The sequence below is a fragment of the Panthera leo genome, chromosome B2, assembly GCF_018350215.1.
Source record: "Panthera leo isolate Ple1 chromosome B2, P.leo_Ple1_pat1.1, whole genome shotgun sequence".
Taxonomy (NCBI): domain Eukaryota; kingdom Metazoa; phylum Chordata; class Mammalia; order Carnivora; family Felidae; genus Panthera; species Panthera leo.
In genome coordinates, this window is record NC_056683.1 from 79,820,117 (window position 1) to 79,843,629 (window position 23,513).

The window sequence follows — 23,513 nt, forward strand, 5'->3', positions numbered from 1 at the left end:
TGGATTGAGGCTGCACTAGCCCATGTGATTCCTCTGTTGCAAATTTAGAAAAAGATGCCCCTTGGGCAGCCCAGCCCTGCTCAGGGTGCATAAGGCGAAGAGAGCCAGAGCCGGATTTCAGCTCCCTCTGCTAGGTGCCCTTGTGCAGTGAACAGCTTGCACAACTGGAACGAACCATGCCTTTCAGCTCTCGCAGGAAGAAAAAGACTAGGATATAAAGACAACTTTTGGCACATAAAATTTTATACCGAGTGCTTATTGTTCTATTTCAAAATCCTCTTATCAGTTTTCAGGGTTAAGGCATTGTAACTCTGATTAAGTTCCTGTGGGTGAATTGTACATATTAATTTGTAAAAGTTCTTATAAGGACTAGAAATGTGATGTTTTCATTTCAGGGGGTTCTCCTACTCCATTATGAATTGTGAAGTCCAAGTTCAAAGAATAAATGGTTTTTTTGGTTGTTGTTTCTGTGGTTGAAATGCAAAAAAATTTAAAAATTTCTAATGCTGAGCTGTTTGTGGTAGCTTCCGGAAGCTCTAAGATATAGAATTAGACCCAAGACTCTGTTTACCTTGGCACCTAATGAAGTAAAAGCAAAATATTTAACCAACTGGGAAAGTCCTACATGTTCAGTTTAGACCACCAAGCAGTGTTCCCTCTTTGTCATCAGCTAAGGTTCCTGTGGGTCCTTTAGTGGATGCAGTCTTGCAAACAGAATTTTACACCATTACAGAAGAAGGCAGAGGGGGCAATTAGAACTGGTTTCTGGGCACTTCTTTTTCCCCCCCTCTGTAGGGAAGTGTCTCCGCAGGAGACACCCCCAGCAGTGAACAGGCTGCACCCAGAAAAGAAGAGGCCAGAGAAGATGTCCTGTCTGCCTCCCCAGAGCCCAAGGCGAAGGACAACAGGCAGAGAAAGTCAAGGCCCAAGGTCAGGAGGCACGTGAAGGCAGCCAAGGGAGGGCCGGGAGGCAGGTTGGCCAAGGGCCCTGGGATCGCATCATGTCCAGTAGCTAAAATGCCACTGGACTTGGCTTGCTGGTTTGGAGCCAGAGCACGAAAATTAAATCTGGGTAACTTCAAACACAAGGTTAATGTGCTGATCTATTTCTTTGGACATGCGGTGCTTACAGTGGAGTGCCGTGAGACAAAGCAAGACGAGGGTGAGATGGGAGCCATTGGATGGGGGCCAGTCTTGCCCATGTCACTGTGCTCAGGGGTATTGTTGCTTCCTCTCCCACAGGCGTCAGCATTTTCTGACCCCACTCCACCAGCAGACCAACAGCCTGGACACCAGAAGAACTTACATGCTCACAGTCACCCTAAAAAGAGGCCCAGGCACCGATGTTCACCGCCACCCCCTCCCCATGAGTTCAGAGCGTACCAGCTCTACACGCTGTACCGGGGCAAGGACGGGAAGGTGATGCAGGTACTTCATGAGCCCTGTCTGGTCGTAGGACCGTAGGCTTAAGCAAGGCTGTCTGTTTAACACTATTCCTGGGGGCTAATATCCACTTGCAGTGTTGACTTGGGAAGGCAATGAGCTTTGAAGATAAACCAGATGTCCCTCCCTACACTGCAGATACACCGCTGCTGCTGAGGCCCAGGCAAACGGGTAGTTACAAACCTTTGTGCACCATCCTTAAGTGACTAGGTAATCCTGAGGCTCCAGAGTAGATAAAAGCCACAAGGATTGGGACCGTGTCTTACCCTCTCTGAAGCTTCTCAGTGCCTGTTGGACCCACAGCTTGGCCCATTGGACATCCCAAAGTTATGCCTCCTCTGTCATCTGTATCCCCCTGGCATACTGACTGGCACTGGATGGGCACTCAAAACCAGTTTGTTGAAGGAGGGAATGAGTGGATTGATTCCTTTATTGTTCCCCTGTTAGGCACCAATAAATGGTTGTAGATGTGAACCCCTAATCAACAAGCTGGAGAACCAGTTGGAGGCAGCTGTGGAGGAGATCCGAGCAGAGCTGGGTTCGGTTCAGGATAAAATGAACACAAAGCTGGGGCATATGGAGAACAAAACCCAGCACCAGGTCAGTGAGTTGCCCCCCCCGCCCCCCCACAACCCCCATGGCCAGATGTTCTGTCAGGAAATGAAATCAGAAGCTGCCCACACTGAGCACCCTTTGTATTTTGCAGACTGAGCTGAGTACCTCGGGTGGACCCTCAGGGAAGAGGCTTATGTGATTTCTTCCAAGCGCATTTATTCAAAGTTTTTAAGAACCTGCTTAAATTGCTTCTGATTATAAAAATGATATATACCTATTACAGAGCATTTTCTTTAAATGTGAAATTTAGAAAGGAAAAGAAATCCCCTACAAGCCCACCACAGTGAGAAATCACTAGTAACATTTGGGTTTATTCTCTTCCAGTCTCTTTATGTTTGTATCCTGGCCCCTTTCCCACTGCACACACAATCAGAACAATCCTGTCTCTAGGTTTCTTTATTTTGAAAATTTTCAAAGAAGAGAAACAGTGAAACAGTGCAATGAAAGCATGTCTACTCTCCACCTAGACTCAACCATTTGTTAATATGTTGGCCACATTTGTTTTGTGTCTCTCACATGCACCTGTCTTTCTCTTGAATCCTTTGAGATTTAGTTGGAGCCTGTCCTGACTTCTCACCTCTAAATACTTCAGAGCGCATCTTGACGAAGAGTAAGGACTTTCTCCTTTGTAGCACAATCCGTTATCATGTATGAGAAAATTAACAATGATTGCATCATATCCAGTCCGTATTGCGATTTATTCCGTTCTTCCAAAAGGTTTTCTTATAGCTTGTTTTTGTTTTAAATTCCAGCTCAGAATCCAGTGATTCTTTTGTGCATCTGGGTTATGTCTCTCTGGTTTCTTTTCATCTACAACAGTCTGATTCCTTCTTCCATCTTTTTCTTTATTCCTAGGATATTATCTTTTTAAAAAGTCTAGGCCAGTTGTTATATAGGATGTTCAATATTCTAGACATGTCTGATAGGCTCTTCATGGTATTATTTAACTTGCTCTGTCTCTGTATCTCTGTGAACTGAAAGTTAGGTCTAGAGCAGTGGGTCTCAAAGGTGTCATCCCTGGACCAGTAGCATCAGCATTATCTGGGAGCTGTGGGGGCAAAAATGACAATTCTTGGGCCTCATTCCAGATCTACTGAACTTAATTGTGAATAAACCTCTGGGGATGGGGTCTAGCCACCTGTGTTTGAACAAGACCTCCAAGTTTGAGAACCACTAGTGTCTAGATGCTTATTTCGGTTCAGATTAAGTATTTTTGGCAAGAAAATGTCATAGTTAATGGCGTAAACTTCAAATTATGTCACATCAGGAGGCACATAATGCCAGGATGTCTCCTTATTAATGATAAGTTTGATTACTTGGCTAAGTGAGTAACCACCATCTTTCTCCATCAAAGAATATATTTTCTCTTTGTAATCAGAAACGTATGGTGGATATAGATTTTTAAGTACAAAAGACACTTTTAAAAATGTATAACCTAGCCTATTAATAGGAAAAAATCCACATTACAGAAATATGAAATATAGCGATACTTATCAGAGATACCTTCCATTCCTGGTTTTGTGTATTTTCCCATAGATTTTCTCTTTTATAGATAGTACTTATATAGTTACCACTTTAAAACAAAAATGGAACTATGCTGTGTTTTTTCTTCTTCTTCAGCTTTTTTTTTTTAATGTTTATTTTTGAGAGAGAGACACAGAGCACGAGTGGGGGAAGGGCAGAGAGGGAGGGAGACACAGAATCCGGAGCAGGCTCCAGGCTCTGAGCTGTCAGCACAGAGCCCAACGCGGGGCTCGAACTCACAGACCGTGAGATCATGACCTGTGCTGAAGTTGGACGCTTAACCCACTGAGCCACCTAGGCACCCCTCTTCCTCAGCTTTTTAATTGCAGTAAAGTTGACACAGGTTACACTACATTAGTTTCAGGTGTACAACATAATGATTGCACAAGTCCATATGTTCTGCCGTGCTCACCACCAAGTGTGGTTACCGTCTGTTACCTTTCACCCTGTGACTTCTTCATTCCGTAACTGGAGACCTGTACCTCCCACTTCCCTTCACCCACTTTGCTCATCCCCCCCACCCCTTCTCTGGCAACTACCAGAGGAGTTCATACCTTGTTTATGCTTTTTTTTGTTCATTTGTTTTTTAGATTCCATGTAAGTGAAATTCTATGGTATTTGTCTCTCTGTCTGCCTTATTTCACTTAGGAAAATGCCCTCTGGGTCCATTCATGCTGTCACAAATGGCAATATATTTTTTTTAAGATTTACCATTTTATTTTATTTTAAAGTTTATTTATTTTGAGAGAGAGCATGAGTAGGGTAGGGGCAGAGAGAGAGTGGGAGAGAGAATCCCAAGCAAACTCTGCACTGTCAGTGTGGAGCCCAGGATGGGCCTTGAACTCATGAACCATGAACTGATGACCTGAGCTGAAACCAAGAGTCTGACGTTTAACCAACTGAACCACCCAGGGTGCCCTGCAAGGTATTCTTTTTTATGGCTGAGTAATACTTCATTTTGTGTGTGTGTGTGTGTGTGTGTGTGTGTGTGTGTGTGTGTGTGGACACACACACTATATCTTATCCACTCATCTTATCAATGGACACTTGGGTTGCTCCTATACCTTGGCTACTGTAAATAGTACTATAATAAGAATAGGAATGCATCTATTTTTCTGAGTTAGTGTTTTTGTTTTCTTCAGGTAAATACCCAGTAGTGGAATTATTGGATCAAAAATGGTAGTTCTATTTTTAATTTTTGAGGAACCTCCATATTGTTTTCCACAGTGATTTTTATCAATTTACATTCCCACCAACAGTGCACGAGGGTTCCTTCTTCTCCACATCCTTGCCAACACTTACTTCTTTTTGATGCTGGCTGTTCTGACTGGTGTGAGGCGGTATCTCATGGTTTTGATCTGCATTTCCCTTCTTAGTGTTGTTGAGCATCTTTCATGTGCCGTCTGCCAACTGTATGTTGTCTTTGGAAAAATGTCTATTCAGGTCCCCTGCCTATTTTTAAATCAAATTGTTGAGGGTAGAGTTGTATAAGTTCTTTATATATTTTGGTTATAAACCCCTTATTGTATATATCACTTGCAAATATCTTCTCCCATTCAGTAGGTTGCCTTTTCATTTCGTTGATGATTTCCCTCATGTGCAAAAGCTTTACATTTTGGTGTAATCCCAGTAAAGTTATTTTTGCTTTTGTTCCTTTGCCTGAGGAGACCTATCTAGAAAAATCTTGCTAAGGCTGATGTCAAAGAGATTACTGCCTATATTTTCGCCTAGATGTTTTTTGAGTTCAGGTCTTGCATTTAGGTCTTTAATCCATTTAAACTCATTTTTGCGTATGGTATAAGAAAGTGGTGCAATTTTTCTTTTGCATGTAGCTGTGTAGTTTTCCCTGCACCGTTAATTAAAGAGACTGTCTTGGGGGCACCTGGGTGGCTCGGTTGGTTGGGGTCTGATTTGGGCTCAGGTCATGATCTTGAGGTTTGTGGGTTTGAGACCCACATCAGGTTCTTTGCTGACAGCTCAGAGCCTGGGGCCTGCTTCAGATTCTGTGTCTCCCTCTCTCTGTCTCTCCTCTGCTTGCATGCACACGTGCTCTCACTCTGTCTCAAAAATAAATATTAAAAATGAACAAATATTAAAAATTTTTTAAATTTTAATTAAAAATTTTTTTTTAATGTTTGTTTTTGAGAGAGTGATAGAGTGTGAGTGGCAAGGGGCAGAGAGAGAGGGAGACACAGAATCCGAAGCAGGCTCCAGGCTCCAAGCTGTCAGCACAGAGCCCGATGTGGGGCTCAAACTCACCAACTGCGAGATCATGACCTGAGCTGAAGTCGGATGCTCAATCCACTGAGCCACCCAGACACCCCTAAAAAAATATTTTTTTTTTTTTTAATTTTTTTTTTAATGTTTTTTATTTATTTTTGAGACAGAGAGAGACAGAGCATGAACGGGGGAGGGGCAGAGAGAGAGGGAGACACAGAATCGGAAGCAGGCTCCAGGCTCTGAGCCATCAGCCCAGAGCCCGACGCGGGGCTGGAACTCACGGACCGCGAGATCGTGACCTGAGCTGAAGCCGGACACCCAACCGACTGAGCCACCCAGGCGCCCCTAAAAAAATATTTTTTTAAAGAAACTATCTTTTTCCTCCCATATATTTCTGCCTCTTGTGTTGTAGATTGACCATATAAGTGTGGGTTTATTTCTTGGCTCTCTGTTTATTGATCTATGTGTCTGTTTTTGTGCCAGTGCCATATTTTATTATAGCTCTGTAGTATATTTTTAAATCTCGGATTGTGAAACTGCCAGCCTTGTCTTCTTTCTCAAGATTGCTTTAGCTATGTGGGATCTTCTGTAGTTCCATACAAATTTTAGGATTATTCTAGTTCTGTGAAAAATGCTGTTGGTATTTTGATAGGGATTGCATTGAATCTGTAGATTGCTTTGGATAGTGTGGACATTTTAAAATATTGAGTTTCTAATCCATGAGCATGGAGTATCTTTCCATTTGTGTTGTCTTTAATTCTTTCATCAGTGCTTTATATTTTCAGAGTATAGGTCTTTTACCTTCTGGGTTAAGTTTATTCCTAGGTATTTTATTCTTTTTGGTACAAGTGTAAATGGAATGGTTTTCTTAATTTCTCTTTCTGCTACTTCATTATTGGTATATAGAAATGCAACAGATTTCTGTATATTAATTTTGTATCCTGCAACTTTACTGAATTCATGTATTCTTTTTTTTTCAACGTTTATTTATTTTTGGGACAGAGAGAGACAGAGCATGAACGGGGGAGGGACAGAGAGAGATGGAGACACAGAATCGGAAACAGGCTCCAGGCTCTGAGCCATCAGCCCAGAGCCTGACGCGGGGCTCGAACTCACGGACCGTGAGATCGTGACCTGGCTGAAGTCGGACGCTTAACCGACTGCGCCACCCAGGCGCCCCCTGAATTCATGTATTCTAATAGGTTTGTGGTAGAGGCTTTAGGGCTTCCTATGTATAGTATCATGTCAACTGCAAACAGTGACACTTTTACTTCTTCCTTACCAATTTGGATACCTTTTATTTGTCTGATTGCTGTGGCTAAAACTTCTAGTACTATGTTGGATAAAAGTGGTGAGAGTAGACATCCTTTTCTTGTTCCTGATCTTAGGAAAAAGCTCAGGTGTTTTTTTGTTTTGTTTTGTTTGTTTGTTTGTTTTTTACCACTGAGTATGATGTAAGCTGTCATTTTGTCATATATGGCTTTTATTATTTTGAGGTATGTTCCCTTTAAACCCACTCTTTTGAGAGTTTTTATCGTGAACAGATGTTGAACTTTGTCAAATGCTTTTTCTGCATCTAATGAGATGATTATAGAATTTTTATTCTTCATTTTGTTAATGTGGTGTATCATATTGACTTGTGGATATTGAACCATCCTTTCATCCCCAGAATAAATCCCACTTGATTGTGGCGATTGATCATTTTGAAGTATTGTTGAAGTTTGCTAATATTTTGTTGAGGTTTTTTTTTATCTATGTTCAAGAGATGATTTATCTGTAATTTTCTTTTTGGGGGGCATCTTTATCTGGTTTTTGTATCAAGATAATGCTGGCCATGTAGAATGTAGTTGAAAGGTTTCCATCTTCTTCTGTTTTTTGGAACAGTTTGGAAAGACTAGGTATTAACTCTTCTTTAAATTGGTATAGATTTGGTGTGTCTGTGGAGGAGAGGATTACCGAGTCTTCCTACCTAGCTATCTTGGATGCAAAGAGCCTTGGTCATCTTTGTAGCTTACACTGAAATTAAGTAATATGTCTTAGGTGTGTTGTTTCAATATGCTGTTTAATGGCGATGTACTGTTCTGGGTATGGAGTTACACATATAATTTGTTTTTTGTCTAGTATATGGTTTATTTACTTATTTATTTATTTTTACCTCCAGTATAGTTAACATACAGTGTTATATTTCAGGTGTACGATATAGTGATTCAACAGTTCCATACATCACCCAGTGCTCATCACAACAAGTTCATTCCTTAACCCCCCTCACCTATTTCACCCATCCCCACACCCACCTCCCTAAATTACACATATTTTTGCTTCCAGATTTTTTCACTTAATTTGATATCCCAAGCATTTTTCTATGTCTTCCTTTTTGTTAGACTTTAAAGTTGCTTATAGTTCTTACTCTTATAAATAATGCTATGATGAACACTTATGTGTATAAACATTTGCTTCTCAAGTTATTTGCTCCTTTTTAGGATAATTGGGTCCATGGTTAAGATGTTTAAATCTCTTCATAAATATTAATAATCTACTAAATAAAAAGGTTGTATGAATTTACATCCTACAGGTAGGATAGGATATAAGTCGAGTCTCTGTCTCAAACCATTGCCATCACTAATATTATTTTTAAAGCTTATGCCAAATTGATTAAGTATATTGTTTAATTTTTATTTCCTTGTTTGTTGGTGAGGTAGAATGTTTTAGGTTTATTTGCTATTTGCCCTTCATGGAAAGCGCATTTAAGAACTCTTTTCCTAGTGCCATAGTATATTAGTTAAGACTGTTTTGTAAATAAAACCCACTTCAGCTGGCCTAAGCCCAGTGAGGAGTGTATTAGATGAGTGCTGGACCAACCATCTCAAGGACCTTGCTTCAGTTCAAGGAGGGTGACAGATGGGTGTGTAAAACCTTAGTCCTAATTCCCAGTTCTAGGTGAAGGACTCTGGCATGGGCTCTGGTGCGGCATGAGTCCATGCCTGAAGCAATCAGCCATGCCCCAGAACAAAGCTGTATGTCAACACAGTTGCTCTTGACAGAGGATAAGGACGTGGGTGGAGTAGGCCAATACTAGAAAACAGGAGAGCAGCTCACAGAAAAAACACGAGGGCTGAAGAAACAAAACAGAAGGTGCTCACCACATCTCCAGAACTGCTGCTGCTTTTTTGATTTTTGAACATCATGTGTGTCCCTGACAGGAGAAGAGCTCACCTGTGAGCCCTTCTCACATCTCCAGAACTGGCCCTTCTTTGTGTTTGTGATTTGAACATCATGTGTGTCCCTGACAGGAGAAGAGCTCACCTGTGAGCCCTCCTCACATCTCCAGAACTGGCCCTTCTTTGTGTTTGTGTTTTGAACATCTGATTGTGGAACAACCCTTGTGAGCTGGCCCCTGCTGAGAAAGTCTCTCTCCCTGGTATGGACTTTGTCAAAACAGTGAAAGTTTGGCTTTCCTGGGTGTAGGGTCCTAATGGGAAATATCAAGATAAAGGGGGGGGGGGGTATCCAGGAGGGCGTGACTGGAAAGTGACCATCATTGGTTCTCTGGAGCACTCCCCTTGTACTCCTTCCTCACCCTTCTTCACACTTGGTTTGATTACTTTCAGTGAAGCACTGAGGGATGTATTCACTAGGAACACTGGGTAAAAGCCCTGAGCATTCTGCTTCTTTTGCTATCTCATGGGCAGCTACTAACATTTTAAGGGCTTGGAGGGGTGTTAAAAATTAATTGAAAAGGGTAATGAAAATAATGAACAGCTCCATACTTCTAGAAATAGTTTTCCTTTCAATAATAGTCTTGGAAATAATGTTGTAAGACCTACAAAAATCCTTCTATGCACAAGGTCTGCATTGGCTCAAGTTGTATATTTACCATGTTCAGTCTTTTCAACCCCTTAGGAGGTAAACAATAAGAAAGAGGCCTTGGCTTATACAAAAACATGCTCAGGGATTGTGAAAAGCCAGGAGTTGGATGCATACTGGATGAAACTAGAATAAAAGAAGTTGAGGTTTGCCTCTGTTTTCACTGGTCCCTGCTGGTCCCCCAGAGCCCCAGAGGTCAAGAGACCAGGGCCCATCCTTAGATCATCTCCATCCTCTGCTTTTTGCTCATTGAATCCTAGATGCGTGTTCTGGACAAGCTGATGGTTGAGCGGCTGTCGGCAGAGAGAACAGAGTGCCTGAACCGCCTGCAACAGCACTCAGATACAGAGAAGCATGAGGGGGAGAGACGACAGGTGAGAGCCAGGATCTGCCCTTAACTGGGGATTTACCACACATCTCCACTGAGTTAAGACCCATCATTGAAAACCCAGAGGCCAAGAACCCCTAATAGCATTCTTATTACATAGTGTGTCCTTTTCTAACTCTGAAATGAAGTTAATAGGAAAGAGCATGTAATTCAGTTCATTTGTTGCTGAATATTCTGGTAATAGGTGGAGACAGAACAGTTAATGGAACACACCGGGAAAATGTGGTCTCTGCCTTGAATCATTTCTATGTATTGTACATTTGCTGGGTATTGCTCTGTAGTTGAACAAGATTTGGTTCCTGCCCTTGGGAGTTTGTGGTCTACCCAAGACAACAGCCATAAAATGAGTATTTTTTGAGTATGTGAGAATTTATGCTCCTAAGCGGCCAGACATTCTTGATTTGTAAGATTTGGGAAGCTTTGGGTGTTCAAGGTAGCTCTGAGTCCCTCAATGAAGATTATAGAAACTATCACCATTGGTGCTATGTGCATCCTGGTCTACAGAGGGCAAGCAGAGAAGGCTGTGTGGCCTGTGGGAAGGGAGGGGGAGGTAGTCCACAACGTTTAGGCTGGTCAAGATGGTATCTCGAACTATCATAATTGAAAAACCCACTCTTGGTGGTTTACTTCATAAACCATGGATCCAATTCATCTGGTGTGTGTTTTTTTTGTTGTTGTTGTTTTTTTGTTTTTTGGTTTTTTTGCTGTCATTTGTTTTTCTTTTTAGATGTCATTGGTTGACGAATTAAAAACCTGGTGCATGTTAAAGATTCAGAATCTGGAGCTGAAACTTTCTGGAGATTCTAGGGCCTCTAGGACCAAATCCACACCATCTACTTGCGAGTCGTCTACAGGTAACGCATGTGCAGAGAGAGCCATTCCATTCAAAGGTGGTAAAACCCCCAGATATTGTTCTTTGCTGTATCCTGTGGACCTAGGATAGGTCTGTGGAAAACACTGGATTGTAAATTCTGTAGGGGCAAGGACATATTTTGCTTACTGCTGTGTATTCAGTTTCTATATGGTGATAAAGCACTCCTAGTTAAGTGCTCAAGAATATTTGAGTAAAAGAACATAGAGTAAAAGGATTGTTGACTGGTGACAGCAGTGTTTGAGGTATGATGTTGATGGTGTCAGAGTGGGCCCCAAAGATGAAGATTGATGAATGGACACTGGTCTTCTCAGCAGGTCTCTTGCTCTGGCTCTTGTTCTTGCTTCTCCTTTCTTCTCTTTGATCAGCCTTTTGCCTTTGTCCAACTGTGGAAAACTTCCTTAAACAGCAGTTCATGTATTAAAGCTCCCCCAGGTGCTAGATAACATGACCTTTCAGACAAAGCATCTTTTCATTAGCCACAGTGATTATACTCCATGATGATAATGTTGAGGATAATCAGAGCCTTTGTAATTAGGCCTCCATGGGGGATTTTCATGTCAAGTGTGTTCTGTTACCATAGACCATCTCTGGAACTGTGGTAATGTTGGGGAAATCCTGGGCAAATTTTTCATGATTGGTCTAGTTATGGAGCTTGGCTGGAGCTCTGGGTATGGAGAATATGACCACCTCTCCAAATTGGAGCTTGGGTCAAGCAACTACTAACTGGCCCTATGGTGTGGAAAAGGCCCAGAAATTAGGGAATGGGTGTGTGTGTGTGTGTATAATTTTAATGTTTTTGTTTATTTTTGAGACAGAGACAGAGCATGAGCAGGGGAGGGGCAGAGAGAGAGGGAGACACAGAATCTGAAGCAGCTCCAGCCTCCGAGCTGTCAGTACAGAGCCCGATGCAGGGCTCAAACTCACAGACTGTGAAATCATGACCTGAGCTGAAGTCGGTCGCTCAACCGACTGAGCCACCCAGGCGCCCAAGGGAATGGGTATATTTATTTCCCTCAGTACATGCCCAGTTCTGTTTGGGAGACACTTGGTGAGCTGTCATCCTTAGCAATCACAAAATGGTACCCAGAGCCTTTTAATGAAACTGGCTAAAGGAAAGGCCAGCAGCTGCTTTTGGCTTAGATGCCACCAGTGTGGTTAACATCATTTCCCATGAAAGCCCTGACAAGCCAAAATGATAACCAGGGGCAAGTGGAAGGGAAGGGCAGAGCAGAAGCTGCACATGGTGGTTGGAGATTGAGAAGGCCTGATGGTTTACGGGATTATCAGGACTCTCAAACGCCAGCCCATAGCCACATGACTGTGTGAACGTGGATTTACTCTGAGTTTTGTTTTCCTTCTGCAACTAGGCGTGGATCAGTCCGTGGCCACTGCAGGTCCGGTAGCGGCTTCTGACAGTTCTCCTCAGGTGGTTAGGCCCAAGGAAAAGGCCTTCAACTCCACTGCTACACACAGACTACAGCAGGAGCTGTCTTCCTCAGACTGTACCGCGTCCCGACTGAGGAATGTCAAGGTCCAGACAGCCTTGCTACCCTTGAAAGAGGCGGCCAAGTGTGATCAGCAGGCTGGGCCCTGTGTTGACAGAGGCACCCAAACCAAGAAGTCTGGGAAAAGTGGGCAGACGAGGCATCGGCCCCAGCACCCGGCACCCGGCACCGCCGGTGGGCAGCCGCCACCGGCAGCGGGCAGTGAGCAGACTGCCTCTCACGTTCGAGACACCTCCCAGGCTCTGGAGATTACCCAGTATTTTTTTGAGGCTGTTTCTACCCAGATGGAAAAGTGGTATGAGAGGAAGATTGAAGAAGCGCGAAGCCAAGCCAGTCAGAAAGCCCAGCAAGACAAGGCCACCCTGAAGGAACATATTAAAAGTTTAGAAGAAGAACTTGCTAAACTAAGGACTAAAGTGCAGAAGGAAAATTAGAATCTGGGAAGTGGCCTGAGAAGGGATTCTTGATGATTTCTGCTTTTGCATCTATAGAACAGCTGTGCCCAAGATGTCCATTCTTGTGCACGTAGCAGACTTGCCTTTAAAAACAAAAAGTGAAATTGCTGAAATGTGCCAGGCACACGCTTTCCTGCGCCCTGAAGTTATGAAACTTCAACAGTGACCACCAAAGCCAGGGGAAGCTTGCTTTGTGTTAGGTTTCATTACAAACTTAAAACCTCGGTCTGGGTTCATCTGAGGTTCAAAAGCTCAGATTAAGTGAGCCACGCTAAGAAACGGAAAGATGTGTAAAGCCTAAACCCTAAAATTCAGGATGTGTGAAATAACATAAATCAAAAGGAAGAAAAATTAATCCCTTGTGAACTTTAGTCATTCATGTGAGCACTCCTGTGGTGCCCAGATGAGAGCATCTTTCTGTACGAGCTATGGCTGAGATGTGCTGAATCCTCTCTTGAATTCCTAATTCTTAAAGTGCTGACCTTTTAACCAGATGAAAACTTACCAAACTGATTTTGAGGAGAAAAAGATTTTCATGATGTCACTAGATCCAATATATGTTAAAATATTTTGCAGTCAGAGGGTATTTAAATGATGAGTAATTGGCTACTAGCACTGGGAATATTTGTTAATAAACTCAAATGAGAAAGGTTCAAATCATTTGGTCATGATTTCTGTATTTTCAGTCAAAATACAGAAACACTACAGTTGATTAATCCTACCAATTTTGAAGCAGATTAATGGAAAAGCATTCACCTAACAATTACCTGAAACTTCTATAAGCTATCCATAATCAAACCCAGTTAACCAAGAGTACCTTTCTAAATTTGAGCTTCTCAGTCTACATTTTATAAAGAAATAAGGCTATTTCTTAAAAGTATTTCACTTCTAATTGTATACGGTCATTGATGAACCTCAGAAGTTACCCACTGCTTTGCAGTCTTTATGTCAAGGTAAAAATTGTCAACTCAGTCTAGACCCCACAATTCCCCATCTTGTGAAGCCCCAAGGATTTTCCTCTCCTCTGTGGAGTATATAAGTTGTAAAAGTAGCTTGGATATGTTGAAACTTTGGATTTAGTTATCTTTTAAGCTTCTTGCCCCTTGGTATGTGGAATTATATTCATCTCCTCAAAATTCCATGTATGCAAAGAAATGTCAATTCTATTTCCATTAACCCCAGAACTGAGAAACTGTTGTCTCTAAGTTTGAATAAAATGTTGCTCACTGAGCCAAAGAAAAAATGATTTCCTGACATGGGAACACCCAGAAAAACAAAGTATGTTTTTAGTCCCTTTGTTCTTGCCTAACAAGCTCAGTTTTTGTTTTCTTAACAGTGACAATCTATAGATCTAGATGTAGGTCACCATTACACAACCTGGATAGGGAATCAATTTAATATTCTCCCAAGTTTATGTTCATGTGCGTGTTAGTCTTGTTCCTCAGCTACTGTTAAGAACGTCTGATTCTTCCCCAGAGGATCTTGTTGCACTGATAAATGTAGAGGTACTTTCCTTTTCTCATCTCCGTTCCTAATGCAGAACCACAGAATTGCAGAGCTAGATGGTACCTTCAGTTTTTTAAATCTTTCCCTTATCCAGCATCACTGAAATCTTCAGGAGCTTTCCTCAATATACATCAGTTTCTTAAGAACTGCCGAATACTGAGAGAGGAAATCCTGAGATGTTCAGTAAGTTGTGGTCTAAGCAGGAGTTCTTTTCACTTACCAAAATAGCTGTTATCTCAAGGAGTATCCTTGTTGAGAAATGAAGACAAATTTTATCTAGACTACGGAGTGCTGTGGTAGGAAGTATTTTGATTATGCAACCCCTACTCATCAGAAGCAGGCAGCTTACCATTGTGAACTGGATATTTTTGCCAAAGTCACAGGGAAGAGACTAGGGAGGACTGAGAAGGGTCAAAGGCACCTAGTCTGACAGGTTACATGGATCTTTCTCTACTAGAACGGAAAACCAGTAGAGGTGAGGAAACGGGATCAGTCTGCCTCCTAACCCAGAGAGATGGCAGCATCTCAAGGCCACTGCAATAGCTTGTTTTAAACAACTGGGTTTTTGTTCCTTAGTATTGTCAAAAACTCAACTATGGGTCTGATGTGTATTTTTCCTTTTTTCCCTTGTGCTATCTGCTAAAAGGAGCAAATGCCACAATAGTACTTTTCCAAAGAAGCAAAACTATTAATTTATTGGCTGTCATGTGGGTTGTGTTTGAAACAGAGATTGGAGCTTTCAATAGCTATGGGGAAAAATGATGTAAAACACAGAAAAGTTGCAGAATATTGCAGTGGGGTTTTTTGTTGGTGAATTATTGCATTGAATATAGTAAATATCTGTGATTAGATTGAATATAGTTCTAATCATTTGACTTTGGGGGCCCAAAATAAAGTGATGTTTTCACATTTAAATCTTTTTTTTTCAGTCAAGCGTTGATACTGCAGAGATATGTTGTCTTCTATTTAATATTTTTATTAATTTGAATTTGTCTCTTCCAAGCATTAAATATGGTTCTCAACACTATGGATATTGAAATCCTTATTTAAAAAATGCAAGTATGACTGCTTTGTTTAGTGTACATTTTTGTTTCTGTGGTTGACCAAATTTATGTTCCCAGAAAGAGTGCCTTCACCCAGCTACATTTTACCTTGTTTCTATAGAAGTGTGATTTCTGGTAAATACATTTGCTTCAAAGTAGAGGTCAGATGCACTGCATGAAAAATAAATTTTTCAGAAGCCCATAATATGGAAGTACTTCTTAGTGCAAGCTTAAATGTTTTGCTTAGTATTTTCTAAAAGGTCAACAGTTTGAACAGAACAAAACCTCTTAATTGTGTGCAGGCAAAATAACATTTTTTGACAAAACTGTTCATAAAAGCTAAATACATTTCTTCTTGTGATATAAAAGCCAAATCAATTAAATAAGATTTAAAGACAAACAAAACTGACCTTTTAGAATACTTATGCGTAAGAAAAATTTTTGTTATTTTAAAGGGAAATATTCTTCTGTAATACTGTCAAAATACCATGACAAATAAATGTTAACATTAAATCCATGAGACACCTAAGAAACAGCACAACACTTTTTCTAATGCAAAACAGAATGGGTAAGAAAGCGACATAGTAAACACAAATAGTAAATTTAATTCTGACAGAATTTCTTAAATGCCTGACTGGAGGAAGGAAACCGGCTGGGCGATTTCTAGTTTGGCAAAGTGACATTTGCTTTTGAGCCTGCTTGGACCTTAACTCTACATAAGCCCAATTTTTTCCCACAGTAGACGTGAGCTGCGTCGCTCGGTTTGGCCACATTTTTCTTCCACAGAAGAGACAAGTTAGGTAAGTGTGGGTCTCCCCCCTCTCCTGCATGGCTGCTGGTGTGTCTACAATAATGCAAATACCAGGGAGAATGTTCTGCTTTCCTCAAATGTTCAAGCCCTTTGCTCTGCAGGCACATCCACAGCAATGCCTGTGCCTTGGTTCTGAATTTCCTACGCGATGGCACACTTAAAAGGAGGAAATGACGTAGGGACAGTCAGTATGCAAATAGCCCTAGCCACTTCTCCTCATGCTAGAATGCTTTTGTATTAAAAAATATATATTTTTTAATATAAAGATTTGACTTACTGTAGTTCAAATACATAAACTGAACATCCAAACATCTGAAAATGAAACCTTAGGAATAAAACTTGAATACTCGCCAGAGTATGGTTGGGCTGCCTGGTTGGTTCAGTCAGTTAAGCGTCTCACTCTTGATTTTTGGCTCAGGTCATGATCTCATGGTTTGTGAGATTGAGCCCACGTTAGGCTCTGCACCGACAGTGTGCAGTGTGGGGCCTGCTTGGGATTCTCTCTCCCCCTCAGCCCCTCCCCTGCATGCACTCACTCTCTCTCAAATAAACGGTTTTTTTTGTTGTTTTTTTAAGAGTATGGTTTATAGGGAATATCCAAAAAGGTAATTTGTTGTCTAATCTAGAACACTGATAAGGATGCTAAATGTGTTTCACCAGCAGTTCCAATCTGGCCAACATCTTAACGAGCATGGTTCCATATGTGAGAGGAGAAGTTGTTGTTTAGGCTAAGATGTATTTAGCACTAAAGTCTTGTCCATTATTATATAAGATTATAAAAATCCTAGCCTCTGGAAGACGAAAATTTGCAGTGTTTTGCCCAATTTAAACAATCAAAACAAACCCAAGTTAGATTTTCTTGGCATTTTTGCATCTTGCAAATCTAAACCACAAATGAACTTACATCTTTGACATACACCAGTGCTAGTAAAAACGTCACCCAGGTCACTGACTTCTACACCTCATAAAAGGATGATTTTTAGTGTCAAGATCTTAGATTTATTAGAGATAGCCTAACTTGAGTGTGTATATCATGCTGTACAAAGAAAAGTATTCTGTGTTTAGAAACTGTTCACAAGTGCTTCTGGTTCATCACATGGCCTTGTGATAGGTTGACTAATGTGTACACCTATATACAAACCTGATAATTAGCTCATGCATTTTGAATTCGATTATCCTGTTGAAGAATGATTTTGTCTTGCAGACTTTGAGGTTATGGAAGGGTCAGGTGGACCCTGGCAATAATGTAAGTCATTGACAAATGCCACCATCTGCTTCTCTTGCCTTTGGCACACAATCCAGTACTAGGTAACCATTCTGCAAAATTTTTCCTACATTTTCCAGGTGTTGGTCAGGTTATTGGATTAATTTTTTAGATCTGTTCTGTAAATGAACAGAGGTCAGTCTGCAGGACTGTCAATCCAGCCTCTTCCATAAGCTTTCACTAAACTGTGTTACACATTTTGGTCTCAAAATGTGCTCAGGTCAATTTCTTGTCTTCAATGTATTCTTAAAACTCTTTCTCTTCCTGTCACTGGAGGAGAACCTAATGCACCAAGGATATTCCCTGATCCTTTTACTTCTTTCTTTGTGGATGCTAAGGTAATTGCATTAGTTTCATCCAGAAGTTGTCTCTTCTTTTTGGTTAAGTGCTTCAATGTGTTCATGAGGCTTCTCTCTCTCCTCTTTCCAACAAAGATCTAGATTCCCAGTGGTGACTTTTCGGAGAGTCCTCTGCTATGAGATCATAACACATCTGAAGACCCTACCTCAACAACCCTGAGGGGTAACACAGAAGGACTTTTTTCAAGAAAGGTCCAGGGTATCTCCTGAGGTCAGTATGCTTCCAATCTTAAATCTCCTACTGCTTCTTAGAACAGCTTTATTGACTTATTTAATTGACGCATAGTACTGCTGTATATCAGTTAAAAAAAAAAAAAAATCAGAAAAACCTAGCTTTGTTGAAGCAGAATTCACATACCATACATGCAAAATGTACGATTCAGTGGACTTGAGTATATTCAGAGTTGTGCATCTAACACCACAATCTAACTTTAGAGTGCTTTCATTACCCAGAACAGGAACCCCATATCCATTAAATTCCTCTCCATGCTATCCACAGCCCTGAGCAACCACCTCTTTCTGCCTATTTCAGACATTTCATGTAAATGGAATCCTACAATAAGTGCTTTTCTGCGATTGGTCTCAGGGTTCATCCATGTGTAGCATGTATCAGTACTTAATTCCTTTTTACTACTAAATCTATAGACATCGTATTTAATCACTTATCGGTTGATGGGCATTGGGACTGCTTCTATTTTTTGGCTGTTATGAATGATGCTGCTGTGAATATTCCTGTACAAGTTTTTTTGTAGAAAGGTTTTCAGTTCTCTTGGTTACAGACCTAGGAACAGAACTGTCGAATTTACTCTCTTAAGCAGCTGACAGTCTGTTTTCCAAAGTGGCTGTGCCATTTTCTATTCCCACAGCAATGTGTGAGGGGTTCAATTTTCCTGTATCTCTACCAGCATTTGTTATTATCTTTTTAACTAGTTATTTCAGCTGATATGGTAGTGTCTCAGTGTGGTTTAGACTTGCATTTCCCAGATAGTTAATGGTAGGGATCACCTTCTGCATTGACCACCTGTACTGGTTTTTGCTGCTTAAACTGCTGACATATCCAAAAACATTTTCAGAATACAAAGTGTATTTTTCAGTGTTAAGGCAATTGTTCTGATGTGTTTTTCTTTGACATGCCATGCTCCATGTTCTGTATTTTCCCAAGTACTGTACAGTTTGACTTGGTGTTAGGCTGTCCATCATGGAGTCGAATCAGCTCAACAATATACATGGAGACTTTGAAAATCTTTCAGGATAATGCTACAGTTAAGATTTTGCCAAAGCAAGTGTTTTTTCTAACTCTTTGAGCTGCATATTGCCTTGAGTAATCATCATCCGGATTGTATCCTGTAGAAGAAAGTGAAATCTGGTCATTGTTCTACCTGATTAAATAGAGCTGTACTTTATCATTTTATTTGTTAGGAACCAACACTGAGAACTGGAACTTCTGGGTATCAGGAAAGCTCCAAGCTGACAACTATGGGTGCACAGTGTCTGGCATGCTTTCAGATACCCTAGTCATCACACTTCCCAAACCATCATGCTGTCCTATTTATAATCTTTTCGGGTGTGTATGTATGTCTAGTTAACAGACAGGTGATGCTACCGTAGAGCAAAGATTAGGAAAATTTAAATATCACTGGGGTAGAAAAATAGTAACTTTAAAAGCAATGACGAAGATATATCATCTCTGTGACATACTCCAAGACGTCTACTCATCTTTTAAAAAAAATGCCAATTAATACAAAATGGTCAGGGCCTGTCCTGCCTGTGATCTCTTTCTCACCTCTTCGGTGGCACCTTTGTTTCTTTTGAATTCTTCCCTTGCCCAGTCCTTCAGGTATTTGCGATCAGAATCATTTGGAACTTGCCGAATTGCTTGCAAAATCCTTCTGTAGAGAAGTAGAACTTGTTGCCTTCTCATGAACTGTAGAATGGAGGAGAAATGTCAATACAACTGCAAAACCTACAGCCCAGAGGGCTTTGCTTTGGGAAACCAAACTAAACAGATGACTTTTCTTTGCCTTTTTCAAAACTGAGGACCAAAGAAAAACTTTTTCCTTTTCAGAAGAAGGCAAAAAGTTTGGGCTGTTTGCTTACTCCTTTGTCAAACCTAAGAATCTTTAACATCAAAAGATGACCACTGGGCAGAAAAAGGGCTACCAGTTACTAAAACCTGTGATTACTGTAACAGCACTTTTTCTAAACCAATGCAGTTGTTAAAATCCTTTGGTAATCTCATTCTTTACAATAGCTCAGTATAACAGCCAGAGCAATCTTTCCCGTGGCCAAAGCGTCAAGAGATAGGCAGCGGGTTGGCGGGTGGCCCGCCGAATCCGTGGCCAGAGGTCAGCCCCCACCCCAGCTTCCGCAGCAGGAAGCCCCGCCCCAAGCCGGGCCAATCTCAGAGGGAGTGCGCACCGGGTCAGAATTCCCCGGAGGGCTAAGCTGCCCCCGAGCCCCACTCTGTAGGGGGGTGTGGAGGGAGAGACGGATAATTGAAATCAGACCGTGGGAAGCTGTCCTAGAAGGCTCTCGAGAACAGGTGTTACCTGCTTTAGTGTTAGAGTCGCCGGGGGTAACCTGGAAGTAGCCATGTCCTCCAGGCAGCGTGGTTCCCCTACAGCTCCAATGCGCAGGAGCGGAAGTGGGGGCGTGGTCAGCAGGCGGTGGGGGGAGGGAGCTCGGTTTCCTGGGATACGGCCTGTGGATTACACTTGGCCCCCAAATCCCCTGCAGTGTGTCTAAACTGAAGCCCCAGCAGTTGGAACCAGTAATGAGCTATATATAACCTTGGACAGTTTTGTCTTCGACTAAATTTTCTTTTGGGTGAGAGGGGATTACAGTTCTTGTGCCACAAATAGTTGTGATAAAAGGAGTGGCAAGGCAACTGGCCCAGTTCCTGGCACTGTGGTTTTTATTAAATGAAAGTTTGAGAGTGAGGGGTAAAATTTAGTGTATTCCTTTTGGGCTTTTTAAACGTGCATAGTTAGAAATAATGAGGATATGTTTACTTTAAAATCTACTTTTTTTTGCTGTTCCATCCTGGTGTTTTCTGTTTGCAAGCAATTTCCTCATGGTGGTAATCTTCATGGTTGCCATTAGTTATGTTAATCTTAAACATAAAGGTTATTTTATCAGTAAAAATGGGGTTATTTGGGAATAGAGAATTCGCAATTGGGTACCTACAAGCTCTGGCAAAACCATAGGCAAGCTCAATGAACATGGGGGGGGGGGGGGGTGGATCTTATTTTATGGAGAAGAAAGTTGAGGGGGGTTGTTTTGAAAAGTCCATTGGAAAATAAGAGTTGAGGGTGATGATTTCTCATTGAGTTTCAGGGGAGGTTGAAGTCTTGTACATTGCACCTCTTCCAGCTTTTCCCTGTTGGCGCCTGTAATTTAGGATTCTTTTCTATTGACCTGTTTTGAGTCTGTAATGGACAATTCTTCCTGGGAGGGACATTGAGTGGTACAGCTTTCCTTTCTAGCCTCCTGACTCCTGTGAAGTCTCCCTTTATTAATTTTCACATTAGTTCTTAAGAGGTTTTAAATGGCTACCCCATTGGAGTTTTAACAATTTTGTATCACTAATGAGACACTGAAAATGCCCACACTTTTAAGCTTTTATTTCCTTGTAATTTTATCCTCCCCACAACACATAACTGCCCTTATGTAAGTAGGATTAGTGAATCTTTGCTGTATTTTTTGTCAAGTAGAATTGTTCTAAATTAGAATATAGCCAGAAATGTTCATTTGGTTACCTGTTTAGTGAGCATTTATTTGATTGTGTCACTTGTTGGAATTATTTGGTGTGGTCCCCTTTTCTAATTGTGTTTTTCTGGCAACTTGATTTCTCCCAGCCTCTTTCCTCATCTGTAAAGTGAAGTAAGACCTGAGTCCTACTAGAAACAGGACCTGCCACCTATACTCTGATGATTAGCTTTCTTGAACATTACCAGGCATTGTATGGGTGATGCTGTGACTACTTTTGAAGTTTTGTGTAATTGCAATAGCAACTCCTTTTTTTCTTATAAAAGTGAAGTTAAATATCCCTTGCCATTTTTATGAATTGTCATGACTGGTCCATTGATGGTGATCAAGGTTTTTATTCTAATTTTATATGGGTTGTTTGCCTGTTTAACAATTTTAGTCCTTTTGGGGGCACCTGGGTGGCTCAGTCAAGTGTCTGACTCTTGATTTCAGCTCTGGCCATGATCATAATTCGGTAGATCAAGCCCCACATGAGGCTCCATACTGACAGCGAGGAACCTACTTGGGATTCTCTCCCTCCTCTCTTTATGCCCTTCCCCTGTGCTCTCTCAAAACTAAAAGCAATTTTAGTCCTTCTGTTTATATAGCTTTGAGAAGTTTCTATATAGTCATGTATTATTCTTTCAAACCTTCTCAATTTCATCTTTTCCCCTTCAGAGCTTTGTAATTCTGTATTTATGTCTTCCTGGTTAACTTTAAACTAGGTGGTGTAAATATTTTAATTTTGATTTATGGCATGATGTGGATGTCAGTTTTTTTGCCAGCTGCTAAACTATAATTTGGACACCATTTATTAGATCATTCTTCAGAGGTACCTGGGTGGCTCAATCGAGCATCCAACTCTAGATAATGGCTCGGGTTGTGATCCCAGGGGATCAAGCCCCACATCAGGATCTGTGCTGACAGTGTTGACAGCATGGAGCCTGCTTGGGATTCTCTCTTCCTCTCTGTCCCTCCTCTGGCTCATGTGCTCTAAATAAATAAATGATGCCCATATGGTAAATTTTTTTAGGGTCTAAACAAATTGTTCAGGATTATTTCACCTAGGACTAGTATGTTTTATTAAATGGCAGAACTACTCCCCTGTAGTTTCTTGTAAGAATCTTTTATATCCTTTCCCTACAGATCATTATAAAATCTTTATTAAAATTGATAGTGTTGAATCTAGAAATTAGAAAAGACATTTTTATACATGAACTCATGCTAGACCCTGAAATACTGTCATGAGTCATAGATGCTCCCCTGTCTTAGGTCTTCCTACCTAAAGTGGGAGTGCAAGTCCAATGCAATATTACAGATGGTGTCAGGGTTCATACCTGAGGGCTTATTCTGAGCTAGGTAGGTGTTTCCAGAAAGGCACATTAGGTAAGAAAATTCCAAAGGACACCTAGGATGCTAGCAGATTCTAGGACTTCTCATTTGCTGTAACCAGAACCTTCTGTGGTGGGGATTCTGTGAGAGAAGGGACAGGAGAGGTCACCCTAGAAGCATGATCTCTTTCTTGGATGTTATGAGAAGATGAAGCAGGCAACGCAACTTGTCTGGGCTACCACCAAAGTAGTCCAGACTACAGATTAAAAGCGCTCCAAGGGTACCTGGGTGGCTCAGTCAGTTGAGCATTGGACTCTTGATTTTTGGCTCAGGTCATGATTCCAGGGTTGTGGGCGCCCATGTGGGGGGCTCCACATGGAGCATGGAGCCTGCTTGGGGTTCTCTAAAATAAGAGTGTCCAGGTGCAGTGTAGTCAGGAGAGAAGGGAAGATGGGATAAAAGACCAGACAAGATTGGGGTTTGGATGAAGACTACGTAAGGCAGCTATAATGGTTAAGCTCCAAGTGAAAGCAAGCATACCCTCTAACTCCTGCTCAGTGACT

The 23,513-nt window shown here is 41.3% G+C and overlaps 2 protein-coding genes across 6 annotated transcripts in view; one reads left to right on the forward strand and one right to left on the reverse strand.

The window, feature by feature from the left end:
* The window catches only part of ANKRD6 (ankyrin repeat domain 6), an 81,688-nt gene extending 67,570 nt beyond the window's left edge, over window positions 1-14,118 (forward strand). For all 5 annotated transcript variants that reach the window (XM_042939356.1, XM_042939358.1, XM_042939355.1 and 2 more), the window contains 6 exons: window positions 796-930; window positions 1,243-1,428; window positions 1,891-2,043; window positions 9,927-10,040; window positions 10,782-10,908; window positions 12,296-14,118. In XM_042939356.1, the coding sequence (XP_042795290.1) occupies window positions 796-930; window positions 1,243-1,428; window positions 1,891-2,043; window positions 9,927-10,040; window positions 10,782-10,908; window positions 12,296-12,867 (1,287 nt within the window). In that variant the 3' untranslated portion in view covers window positions 12,868-14,118. The remainder of the gene's footprint in view (window positions 1-795; window positions 931-1,242; window positions 1,429-1,890; window positions 2,044-9,926; window positions 10,041-10,781; window positions 10,909-12,295) is intronic.
* Window positions 14,119-16,771: 2,653 nt separating this feature from the next.
* On the reverse strand, window positions 16,772-20,486 carry LYRM2 (LYR motif containing 2). The gene is made up of 3 exons (XM_042939362.1): window positions 20,421-20,486; window positions 19,655-19,795; window positions 16,772-19,215 (listed from the first exon to the last, which is right to left on the reverse strand). Exons 1-3 carry the CDS (start codon window positions 20,463-20,465, stop codon window positions 19,135-19,137), a joined length of 267 nt encoding a protein of 88 aa, XP_042795296.1. The 5' UTR covers window positions 20,466-20,486; the 3' UTR covers window positions 16,772-19,134.
* Window positions 20,487-23,513: the final 3,027 nt, after the last annotated feature.

Excerpts from the sequence above, each read along its gene's own strand:
- LYRM2 (XM_042939362.1), bottom strand. The coding sequence starts at position 20,465 with ATGGCTACTTCCAGGTTACCCCCGGCGACTCTAACACTAAAGCAG. Across the intron at positions 19,796-20,420 it reads CGACTCTAACACTAAAGCAG|TTCATGAGAAGGCAACAAGT; the intron begins GTAACACCTGTT and ends TCCATTCTACAG. Across the intron at positions 19,216-19,654 it reads ACAAAGGTGCCACCGAAGAG|GATACAATCCGGATGATGAT; the intron begins GTGAGAAAGAGA and ends TTTCTTCTACAG.